General features: G+C 36.3%; 1 protein-coding gene across 8 annotated transcripts; it reads left to right on the forward strand.

Annotated features, from left to right (window-relative positions):
• The first annotated feature begins 200 nt into the window (after positions 1-200).
• LOC121799365 (formin-like protein 18) lies at positions 201-11,724 on the forward strand. Of its 8 annotated transcripts, none has more exons than XR_006050260.1 (21): positions 201-348; positions 485-742; positions 897-1,597; positions 3,308-3,529; positions 3,615-5,095; positions 5,214-5,340; positions 5,557-5,628; positions 6,777-6,875; positions 7,011-7,052; positions 7,177-7,257; positions 7,344-7,394; positions 7,485-7,566; positions 7,880-7,974; positions 8,398-8,469; positions 8,571-8,687; positions 8,994-9,062; positions 9,158-9,224; positions 9,449-9,802; positions 10,285-10,411; positions 10,876-10,920; positions 11,535-11,724. XR_006050260.1 is itself a non-coding variant. In XM_042198709.1 (18 exons), exons 2-18 carry the CDS (start codon positions 670-672, stop codon positions 9,622-9,624), a joined length of 3,627 nt encoding a protein of 1,208 aa, XP_042054643.1. In that variant the 5' UTR covers positions 201-348; positions 485-669; the 3' UTR covers positions 9,625-10,105. The 8 variants fall into 8 exon arrangements, 4 of the variants coding, with proteins under 4 accessions (XP_042054643.1, XP_042054644.1, XP_042054647.1 ...); XR_006050261.1 differs by having other exon boundaries at positions 10,311-10,411; XR_006050259.1 differs by lacking the exon at positions 10,285-10,411.
• The last annotated feature ends 531 nt before the right edge of the window (positions 11,725-12,255 follow it).

Consider the following 12,255-nt stretch of genomic DNA (forward strand, 5'->3'; position numbering starts at 1 on the left):
GAAATTAAATTGTGTGAGTCGAGAAATGATCCAACTAATTAACGACTACAAATGATTCGGTGATTAAGAGATTTGGGATGCATCGCCTTATTAAAATTAAAATTAAAATTAAAATTAAAATTAAAATTAAAATTAAAATAAAAATAAAAATAAATTGAAGTTCATTTCATGCAAGCTACCTCATATATACACGACACGTTTCCACACAATCATCATCACCATCGCAATCTCAATCCGCAGGAGCAGCATCTCTGTGTTTTTTGTCCTACTATCATCTCACAATTATCAAGGATTAAGGATATACACTTCGCCAATGTCACCACCTTCTGTTATATAATCCCTGAAAACGTGAGTTTTTTATTTCCATTTTCCCTCTGTTTTATTGAGCTTCTTCTTTTCTGGTACAACTGATTGTTAGGGTTCATGCGTTTCTTCAACATCGAATATCGTTTTCTGTTATTGACCTGACCGTACATCGAATTAGGATATTTGCAGATAAACAGCATTGATGTAATTAATTATGGAGAGGCATGGAGAAATCATCCAGTAGTAGAACAATAGAATACACCGTTCGTCCCAATCGAGAAATTCCGCTCTTCTGCTAACTCACTAACCCCAAACAGAAGCTCAGATTCTCTATTGGATTCGCACCACTAGTTCGATTCAGTAATGGCGCTGTTTCGCAAGTTGTTCTACCGCAAGCCGCCTGATGGCCTTCTCGAGATCTGCGAGAGAGTTTATGGTGCTCTCTCTTGTTCAATTTCCCTAATTTCTCTGTGAATTTCTATTTTTCGATACGTGCCTTAACAGACAGATTAGAAAAAAATTGGCATTAAGATTTAAACATTGATTTAGCTTCTGAAGCTTACTGATTGTGCAATATAATTATTCTACAGTGTTTGATTGTTGTTTTACAACTGATTCTTTGGAGAAACAAGATTACAAAGGCTATGTGGGAGGCATTGTCAGCCAACTGAGAGAAAACTATCCTGATTCTTCAATCTTAGCTTTTAATTTCCGAGAAGGGGAGACACAGACCGAGATAGGGAGTGTGTTGACAGAATATGATATGACCGTAATGGAGTATCCTCGCCAATATGAAGGTTGTCCGCTCCTCCCAATGGAGGTTGTTCACCACTTCTTAAAATCTAGCGAAAGCTGGCTGTCACTTGGGATCCAAAATCTGCTTCTCATGCACTGTGAATGCGGTGGTTGGCCTGTTTTAGCTTTCATGTTGGCTGCTTTGCTGATCTACAGAAAGCACTACAGTGGGGAACTTAAGACCTTGGACATGGTGCACAAACAAGCTCCTCGAGAGCTTTTATACTTGATGTCCCCCTTGAATCCCATTCCTTCTCAGTTAAGGTACTTGCAATATGTGACAAGGAGGAACGTCGCAATACAATGGCCACCGATAGACCGGGCACTCACCTTGGATTGTATTATTATGAGAATGATTCCTAATTTTGATGGCAAGGGTGGTTGCCGACCAATATTTCGTATTTATGGACAAGATCCATTTTCTGTTTCTGAGCGTGCACCCAAGGTCCTATTCTCCACTCCAAAGAGGAGTAAAGCTATTCGACACTACCAGCAGGTGAACTCTTGAGATCTATAGCAATTTTTTACGCAACTCAAGCATCATATTCTTGAGGGGATGAATATTCTGTCTTCCCAACTTCTTAAATATTCCTACCTGTTAACTTCCCCGTCGGGCTCATATCATCATAAAACTATTCTGCTTTTATAATTTTATAGAAACGTAGACCAGTGGGGGAGCAACTACCTGTTAACATATTTTATTAGTTGAACCTTATGTCAATGTATTTTGAATTTTGATTCAATTTTGAAATATATATGAACACTGTTAAATTCCTGAAGTATCAGACCTACTCTATCCACAGAAGGTAAACTCAAGTTGCGAAGGTGCTTCTGAAGCTCTGCATTTATCAAGATATGATGTTAATTCCTTCTTCATTTTTTTGTAAAAATCATCCTTGAAAGCTAGGTTTCATTGATACATGCTATTTTCTGAGAACTAGCACACGACGATCCTGTGATTATGCTCAACTGCGATGATAAAATTTGTATAGTCACACTTCGTGTTCCATATGCTATTATGATGCTGATAGTAGGAATCCATAAATTGATCCAAAATTCTAACAAGATATACCCAAGTATATGAAAATATCATTGTGATCGGGTACTTTTTTTATTAAGAATATGTAGAGGTAATCACAGAATAACTTATTCAACCATTTAGTGTGTATTTTCTCTTGCTGTTCACTATACTCTCAGCACATGAACAAAATAGCAAAATATCTTCTTGCATGCGCAGTCAATTTGATCTTACTATTCAGTCGCATTCAGTCATCATGTAATTGAAGAATTTATCTTTACTTCTTAAGCAAACTTCATACTAGTATTTTAAGTATTGGGTGAAACTAGTAACTTGTATTTTGAAAACATACACACAGGTTGAATCATATTCATAGGATACAGAAATGCAGTTTGTTGACTGGGGCAAGTAACTAACTTCTAGTGGGAGAGAAGTCACATGTGCATTGTGCAATGTACTCTATGAACTGCACTAGATTATGATACCATTATGCATATGATTAGTCGTGGCTCTTCTTTCAATTGTTGCTAATAGGTCTTTTGGTTTCTTCACAGTTCTAGATAGTTTACACTTTTTGAAGATTATTGTAAATAGGTCAGATCAATCAACTTAGGCTTATTGCTGAAACAAAGCTATATATTGCAATGATTGTTCTACTATCTTTCTAATATCTAAATAGTTGGGTACGGAGTGGAAGGTATATTTTCCATTCAAACAATTGCCTGTTTTAGCAAGGACATAGGAAGAATTATTTTTGGCTTCCTTTATCCTGCTATGCATTATAGAAAAAGTTGAAGATGAAGTTGGGGTGGGTAAGATATATGAAACAGGTTGTTCCAGATTACGTCTTCAGAATATGAATGGCAATAGTTTTTGCAATACTTCTATTTTGTTAACAATCATCTATGGTTGCCAGAGTTCATTTTGTATTCCTTTCAGAAGTAAGGAATTGTCTCTCTCCAAGTTTGCTGCTACATTTAGTAGTGCCACCTATTTTCTGACTTCTATAACTAATTTGTAGTTATGACAACTTGAACTATCTCTAAATGAAATATATGGTGATTCTCTCTGGAATCTCTTTTCCTCTTCCTACATTCTGTTCGTGCTTTGTTATGTTCAAAAGCTATGCTTCATTACGTCCCAAACTGTGAAGTTTTTTTCACCCTCATGGTTTCTAGTTATTATCAGGGTGAATCTGAAATAATAAAGGTTGACCTCAATTGCCACATTCAAGGTGATGTTGTGCTGGAATGTATCAGCTTGAATGATGACATGGAGCGGGAAAAGATGATGTTTCGTGTCATGTTTAACACTGCTTTTATAAGGTCAAATATTTTAATGCTCAATAAGGATGATATTGATATTTTATGGAATGCAAAGGAACAATTTCCTAAGGACTTCAGGTCAGAGGTACGATTTTTCTTAAATGGCGCTAATTTATGATTTCTCACACTCATTGAGGGTGTCTCCAGTGATGACTGTTATATCAATGAAGGTTCTTTTCTCTGAGGACACTACCACTTCCCTGGTTCGTGTGAACTCCTCCTGCTTTGAGGAGAAGGATGGCCTTCCAGAGGAGGCCTTTGCTAAAGTTCGTGAAATGTTTAATAGTGTGGATTGGTTGGTTCCGAAGGGAGATTCTGGAGTTGAAGTTTTAAAGGAGAGCCTTGCAGCATTAGATGTTCAATCTCTTTCTAAGAGCCAAACAAGTCTAAGTTCTGAGAACCAATCTGATTTATCACCAAAATTTTCCCAAAACACTGATACGGCTAGTATTCAAGCTGACCACCAATTTTCACCGACTGATACGACAGCAGTCATATCCTCGAAGCTAACGCTAATCCCTTCTGGTGATCATTCTCCACCCTCATTGACTTCACCACATCATCAATTTTCTATAACAAAAACTCTTCATTTGTCACCCAGACAACAATATGAAACAAAGGCTGAGGCCAAAGATGTCTCTCCTTTATGTGCACCTAAAGAAACATCGTATGCTAAAACCTCACCTACAAGTGCACCATCTCAGTCAGCAAGAGATGCAGGTGCCTTCTTTGGACCTTCTCCTTGTAGTCAACAAACATCACCTTTTACCCATTCAAAGGATAAAATCGGCTCCGTAAGTGCATCCCATTCAATCCCACTTCTGCCACTGGAGATCGCTAGTGGTCGCTCTTTTAGGGACGAAAATATATGTATGCCCGATATTTTGTCCACTCATACAAAATGTCCAAAGAGTCAAGATAGGGTCGTAGAGGATGAACTTTCTAAATCTGAATATCTTCTTTCATCAGCATTTTCAGCTGAAGATTTACCAGAATCCCCTAAAGCCGGAACTCCTCCAACTCCTCCTGTGTCTGATCTGCATGCAGCTCCTACTGGGGTTAAATCAGCTTCTGTATGTGGTCCAGCACAACCTGCACCTATTCCTTCTCCACCACCACAACTACCACCACCTCCTAAGGAAAGTTGTAGCGGTGGGGAGTCTACTCCACTTTCTGGGGTTGGTGCATCTCCCTCAATCCCAAGTATGGGGCATAGCTCAGGCGTAGTATCTGTGCCTTGTCCCCCACCTCCCCCTCAGCTCCCTGAAGAGATATCTGGTGGAGGAGGGCCTCTGTGTCCTATACCTCCCCTGCATCCCATGGGACCTAATACTCCACCATATGTATCTCCACCACAGCCTCCTCCACCCCCTGCCATCCCCACTACCAAGAGTTCTTCAAGTGTTCCTTCAGCACCTCCTCCACCTCATTTTACAAACAATGCTGCTAGTGGAGGCAGTTTGCCTGGAGTTCCGTCTCCCCCACCACCTTTGGCCCCTCCACCTGGGACAAAAGGGAAAGCCTTGTTGTCGCGTACACAGGTTTCAAAAAATAACCAATCGAAAAAATTGAAGCCATTGCATTGGCTAAAAATATCAAAAGTTGCTTCAGGAAGCTTGTGGGCTGAGACTCAAAAATCTGAAGCTTCTAAGTAAGTATTACCAGGGCTTAGGTGGAAGGTCCTATTCTAGCATATTTTTTGTAGGTGTATTTGCATATCTTCCTATTATCCATATTTTCATGTTTATTTACTTTTATTTATTTTTTAGGGCTCCGGAGATTGATATTTCAGAACTTGAATCTCTCTTCTCAGCAGCAGTTCCAAATAAAGGTCAAGGGGGCAGAAAAACTGGTTCACTAGCTTCAATAAGCAGTAAACCTGAAAAAGTGCAATTGGTGATTATTAATTGTTGAATATTACTTGTCAATTCTAAAATCTAATTTGTTTGTGCCTTCTTAATTCCCTTAATATATTCCAAATTTTCATTTGTTTAGTCGTGAAATTCATTAATGAATGTTAACACAACCTTAACTAATGAGTTTTGACCTTTTGGTTGCAAGATAATCCTTTAGGATTGGAATTGCTGTAACCATTTCTTCCTGATATTGCAGATAGAACACAGGCGTGCATACAATTGTGAAATAATGCTGTCAAAAGTGAAGATACCCTTGCAAGATATGCTGGTGAGCTATAAATTACAGTGTAATTATTACACCTTTTATCAATCATTTTCAAGAATGACATTAAGTATTTCTTAGCTTTGCTATGATGTAGGCCGTAGGTGCCATGCTACCACTTCCAACTCATCATTGTAAATAACTAAATACGGAGTAATATATTTATTATTTACCAGGATGTGTCCTTCTCTGTGCAAATAAAGACTGAAAGCAATCTTTAGCTTCATAAGAAATGAAAAGAAAAGAAAAAGATTATTTTGTTCTTTTTGTATCTATGAGACCTTAGCACCTTTTGAAGTCTTTCTCTTTCATGTTACAATTTTTTCTTTCATGAAGATTGAGTTCAGGTTGTTAAAGGTCACAAATGATTTATCTAACCTATAACTTGTTAGCTACTATGATCTATATTCTGATTTTATGCATCTTTTTTCCAGCATTTGGTTTCAAGTGTTTCCATAATAGCATTTTCGTCAAATTTACAGGTTTCATATTTCAATATTCAGATGCTCTAGTTCAATCCCCATCAGGAATATTTTCTAAACATTCCATTTTCGACAAGTGTAGTCCCTTGTTAGTGGCTTGGTGTGGATTGCCTATATTGAAAGGGTAAATAATGTTGGAACTTAGAAGACATGCTTAGATGAACAAAATTTTAATTTCAAAAACATGGTATATTAAACATATACTCCACATTGTATCTTCAGAACTGAGTACATCAGGCAGTAAATCTGGTGATGGCTTAACTTGTAGGTTCAATTAGTCACAGAAATGAAACCCCTTGTTATTGTACTTTTTAAGGGACTGAATCTCAAATTCGCACGTCTTATATTACTTGAATCATATCCCATTTACTGCATATCTTCTGTACATGATGTATGGACCGTGTGGTTACTGATTTTGTCAGCTTGAATCTGGTAGCATGAGGGGAAATGTAACTGTTCCAAGTTATTTTACCCTCTCAAGTTTCTGTAATCTAAATTGACATGTTTCAAGTTTCCCTTTTATACTTCATGTATGTTTTGTGCACTGCAAACCTTCTAGAATCCTTGCATGATTTGTAGTTACTAAACTTTGGTAGATTCATTGATTTATTTATCTTCCTTAAATCGTTGGTTCCAATCAGTTCTCCCATGAAATCTGTGGCATTTTTGCAGAGTTCAGTACTTTCCTTGGAAGACTCTGCATTAGATGTCGACCAGGTTGATAACCTAATCAAGTTTTGTCCAACTAAAGATGAGATGGAAGTTCTAAAGGTGGTGCTTTAACATTCGTGTTTTGTTTTCCATATGAGGGCTCTTGAACAGCATGTTTAACAAACCTAGGATTCTCTGGGAAGCCAATTTCTATGTTCATTAATTGAAATTCTAATCAGATTTCTCTATTTCCAGAGTTACAAAGGTGTGAGAGACAATTTAGGCAAATGCGAACAGGTCCGTAGCATTAGATTGGTTTCCTTTCTCTTTTTTTTCCTGGTCTATTTTGTTTAAGTCTCAGTCTAATTTGGCTTGGTTGGTGTTGAGAAATATGATATTTGTTTTTTCTCTGTAATCCCAGTTCTTTTTGGATTTGATGCATGTGCCACGGATAGAACATAAGTTGAGAGTTTATTCCTTTAAAATTCAGTTCCGCGGCCAGGTCAGAAATTAGGACATAACTTCCCTATTTTCCATTGTTTCTTGGCCTTAATCTGTAATGTTGTTATTTTCATTTTTTGTCAATAGGTTTCTGACCTCAGGAAGAGTTTGGATGTGGTGAATTCTGCTTCAGATCAGGCAACTTGCTTTTTATTTTTAAATTTTCATAGCAATATGCAAGCTTGTAAATATGATGCCTTATTAATTGTCATATCATGTTCTCATCAGATCAGGGGTTCTGCTAAGTTGAAAAGAATCATGCAAACAATTCTTTCTCTGGGTAATGCTTTAAACCAGGGAACTGCTCGAGGTTTGTAAAAACCTGTTCATCTGATACTTTGTGATTTTTACCACCTTCAATCTCTCCTCTGGAAGCTCATGATGTTGTTCTTGTGTGTCTGTTTTTTCTTTCTTCCTGCTTTGGAACTGAGTGCACAAGCCGTAGAAAGGAAGTTGCTTATTGTCTTGTTGGAAAAGCCCCAGACACGAAGCTTTAATTGTTGTTCCTTGGTGGAAAGAGAGATGATAGACACTTAAGGACTAGAATATTTTCTTTTGACGATGCGTCACTTGTTCTTGAGTTCTTACTTTCTTCCAATGCCATGCATGTGTTATTATCACAGGATCTGCTGTGGGGTTCAGATTGGATAGCCTCCTCAAACTTACTGAGACTCGTGCCCTGAATAATAAGATGACCCTGATGCATTATTTGTGCAAGGTACATTTAATATCTCCAGGGGAATCATAGCGAATCATATAAACCATGTATTTGCATTTGTGAGTAAATCAATGTGGTTTATTATCTGGCCTTCACTTTTGGTACAATTTGAAAATCTAATTGATGCTGAGCCTGCCATTTCTGCTTCTGAAAATGTTTCAGTCATTCCACTTATGAGTGAAGTGCAAAGCAAGCATCCCATGACATTTAAAAGTTTTTTAACCTGCAACTGGGACAATATAAGAAATTGTTAATCATGTGCCAGCAAATTGTAAATCTTGCCCCGTCATTCAACTTGACTTTGCTTTGCAAGTAATACCTTAATTATAGAGTACTTCGATAAGGCTAGAAAGTTCTAACCACATAGTGGTTTTAAGTGGCGAAGTATCACCAATGATGTTTTGCCGTCATTTTTTCATCCAGGTTCTTTCGGACAAATTGCCGGAGCTTCTTGATTTTTGGCAAGACCTTTCCAGCCTGGAAGATGCGTCAAAGGTATAATAACTATATGAAATGTTATTGTGCACTCAAATGATATTTTCTGACTATAATAATGTTCAAGTGACTTGCTAATGGACGAAGAAATTCTTTTGTAGATACAACTGAAATTTTTGGCTGAGGAGATGCAAGCTATTAACAAAGGACTTGAAAAAGTTATGCAGGAGTTGTCCATGGCAGAAAGTGATGGCCCTGTCTCCGAACACTTTTGTCAAGTACATCCTAAACCCCATCAATATGGATCTTGGTGCTTGCTTCTATCCATGAGAAATAAATTTTTTCTCCCATTAGTTTGTATTTTAAAGTGTGTATATTTTGTTTTGGTGAAGTTTTGAGTTTGTGGGGAACAGTTGTATGGAGATAGAGTTGGGAAAAAGCAATGGTGTTGTAATATAGTGGTATCGGGAGTATATTTAAAGCAATTAATGTACTGCCAATACAATCTGTCTTGGTGTGTGGTGATAAAAAATTGGTATATTGTTAGGCAATTGTGATGTACTAGTTCCTTTTTCCCCTTCCAGGCACTGAAGGAGTTCCTTTGTTTTTCCGAAGGTGAAGTCAGGACATTGGCTTCACTTTATGCTACAGTGGTATGTTCCCCTGCCATTATCATCAGCTAGTAGGCATATTTCATTTATGTCAGCAATCCTTTTTAATGGTGTCTCATATCTCTTTCTGACTGCAGGGGAGGAATGTAGACTCATTGATCTTATATTTTGGGGAAGATCCTGCGCGTTGCCAATTTGAGCAAGGTGGTTCTCAATTCCTGATTATTTTACTGAGATATTACTTTATCATATGACTACCAAGTTGTCGAAAATGTGGTGTGTGTGCTGTTTCATTCAATCAGATTTTCTTGTTGACAAAATAGCATGTTGTAGACCATTCCTTCTATCCGAATACCCAACACTCTTGGTACTGATATAGATACAATATTACAGCACACTCTGATGTTTACTTTGTTTTACTGTGGCAGTGATCTCGACTCTCTCAAACTTTGCAAAGATGTTCAAGCATTCCCACGAGGAAAACTGCAAGCAGTTAGAGTTTGAGAAAAAGAAGGCAGAGAAAGAAGGCGCAGCAGAACCTACAAAGATGAATGCCTCTGATACCGGACATTTGTTACAATCACAAGTTAATAGTGTCAATTAACTGGAACCAAATTTGGCTGAAGCAGAGTTTGATAAATTTACGTTCCGGATTGGCTGAAATGATCTTTCTGGAACTAAATAGCCCGCCTTGCTGGGCAGCCGCCCGATGATGGCCTATTCCCCTGTTGGACAGTTTGGTGCAGAAGAACTTCATTATCAAATATGATGACAGATGCCAGGTGAGTTAAACTCTATGTCCTCTTTTATTCCTTTATAGTTGGGGAGAGAGATTTTCATCTGATTCCTCAAGTCGATTCGTGTTGGAATATCAGAAGAATGAGCGTCGTGCGACGTTCTTTTACTGGCCAACCTTCTATGTAGCATCTCTTCTTAGGCCCCTCAAATCTATAATACATTCTCACACTATTTTTCTTTCTTTCTTTCTTTCTTTCTTTGTGTGGGGTATAGTTGGTTGTCTCAAATACGTTGTACAGTCATCTCCTTCGAGCTTGAAATAAAATTTCGTAGACTACTTAATTGCATGACATCGTTTAATACACTTAGTTAGCCACATTTTAAATTAATATATGCATATGTACACGCTATGTTAATAAATTTATACATGTAGTATGTCAGAATGTTTTGCCATGAGACAATTAAGAAAAAAAATGTCAAAATTATGATGTAATTGGTCATTTTTTAAAGTAGCGGGATTGACCAGAATTTGATATGATTGGTTTGACGAAGAGCAAGATGAAGATCTTGAGAAACTGGCAGAGGTAATTGGAAGCACAAGCCGTATTGCATGGGCCATCAAAGAAGAATTTCGTTTACTTGAAGGACTCGACGTTAGTTGCTTACTTAATTATGCACTAAACCCTTATCATATTTAATTTAATTTAATTAGACATTGCTCCGTTTTTTATTCATTGAAATTCATCATTTCTCACTTTGATCTTCATTTTAGTTATTTTGGTAATTGCCATTTACTTGGACTAGTAATTTATTTGTTCAACCTTGCTTTGTCGTATCATATTGGTAGTCCTTTATTATGTGTTTCAAGGAATTATTTTATTTTACATCTCCATAGTTAATGAGTGTTTAGAGGTAAAATAAAGAAAGAATAAAGTAAGAAATAACTAAAATAAAATAAGAGAAAAAAGAATAAAGAGTAAAATATGAGAGAGTAAAGTTTTTATCAAAAAAGAAACGACTGAACTATCTTCGAACGATTCAAAAAGGAATACGACTAATGTGTCACAGTACTACCTTGAGTTAAAACAAGTTACTGAATTAATCAATGTCTGTTCAGGCTGGTGTGAACAAATATGTTGAGGTTCCAGACTCCAAACAACAGGTGAATTTATTTTTTCTTTTCCTCCTTTTCTTTTTTATATATTCGTAACCTTTAACGTAGGGTTAATTTTAATATTTCTAATTTAGCATATGAAACTGTATATTAAGTTGATACTCCCCGTACACAAAAATAGTCATATTTTATCATTTTGGAATGTCCACAAAAAATAGGCTCATTTAAAAAATAAAAACTTTCTTTCATATTTTATTCACTTTTTCTCCTCGTTTCTCTTACCTTTTCTCATCTACTCCTCTGTCCACGAATAGGAGTCCCGTTTTTCCATTTTAGTCCGTCCACGAATAGGAGTATTGGTTCACTCTTACCATAAAATGGTAATAGGTTCTCACATTCTACTCACATTTCATTTAAAACAAATATAAACAAGTGAAACATATATATTCCACTACCTTTTTTCTACCAATTTTTCGTAATATTTCTTAAAACTCGTGCCACTAAGAAATAAGACTCCTAACGACGCACGGAGGGAGGATATCCAACTTTATCCACTTTTTCTTCCTCTTTCTTCTACTTTATCAATTTATCATTAAAACTCGTATGGTCCACAAATTAGACTATTTCTTGTTGACAGAATTTGTTTTTTCTTTTATCTTCAGCGAGTGCAGAGAAGGCTTGAAATCTCAAACAAACGCACAATGCTTCTGCTCTTGCCATTAATAGGAATTATTGTGTTGGCTGCTTTCATTTATATACTCACCAGGTATTTGTAAATTTGTAATGAACTTTTGTAATAAAGTTGTGTACATGCTCTAATAATATATTTATCATCATTATGTTTTTAATTAATAGTTTAGTTAAATGTTTAAATTAAAAAAATAAAATTCAAAGATATTTTTCAAATACAAGAAAGTAAAATTGTTAAAAGTCATATGACCAGAATACATTTTTGCAGGAATTGTTCTTCTGTTAGCTTTACTATAATGTTGATTTTTCTTCATCCAAAAAAATAGAGCACACATTTTTCATTTAGGCTATCGAAACAGTGCTCACTTATTTCTTTGCAATTGAACACAATTTTTATTATTTACTCACACGTTCTATAATTATTTATTTATAATTAATAAATTACATTCAAATTGAGACACATTTTAAGGTTCGAGTATGATATATTTCGAAGTTTACTGCGACAACCATTTTTCAATTTATGTGCGTCATCCTTACTCCAAGAAGAAATAGTAATAGATGCAGTAATTATTACTCCCTTCGTTTTCACAGAATCCGGCCATATTTTCTTTTCCATCCGTCCAATATAAATAGTCTATATTCATTTATGACAACATTTTTCTCATTCTCTTTTACTAACTCCCTCCGTCCTTT

This window comes from Salvia splendens, chromosome 4, assembly GCF_004379255.2.
Source record: "Salvia splendens isolate huo1 chromosome 4, SspV2, whole genome shotgun sequence".
Classification (NCBI taxonomy): Eukaryota; Viridiplantae; Streptophyta; class Magnoliopsida; order Lamiales; family Lamiaceae; genus Salvia; species Salvia splendens.

Excerpts from the sequence above, each read along its gene's own strand:
- LOC121799365 (XM_042198709.1), top strand. The coding sequence starts at position 670 with ATGGCGCTGTTTCGCAAGTTGTTCTACCGCAAGCCGCCTGATGGCCTT. Across the intron at positions 7,975-8,397 it reads TGATGCATTATTTGTGCAAG|GTTCTTTCGGACAAATTGCC; the intron begins GTACATTTAATA and ends TTTTTCATCCAG. Across the intron at positions 8,688-8,993 it reads TCTCCGAACACTTTTGTCAA|GCACTGAAGGAGTTCCTTTG; the intron begins GTACATCCTAAA and ends TTCCCCTTCCAG.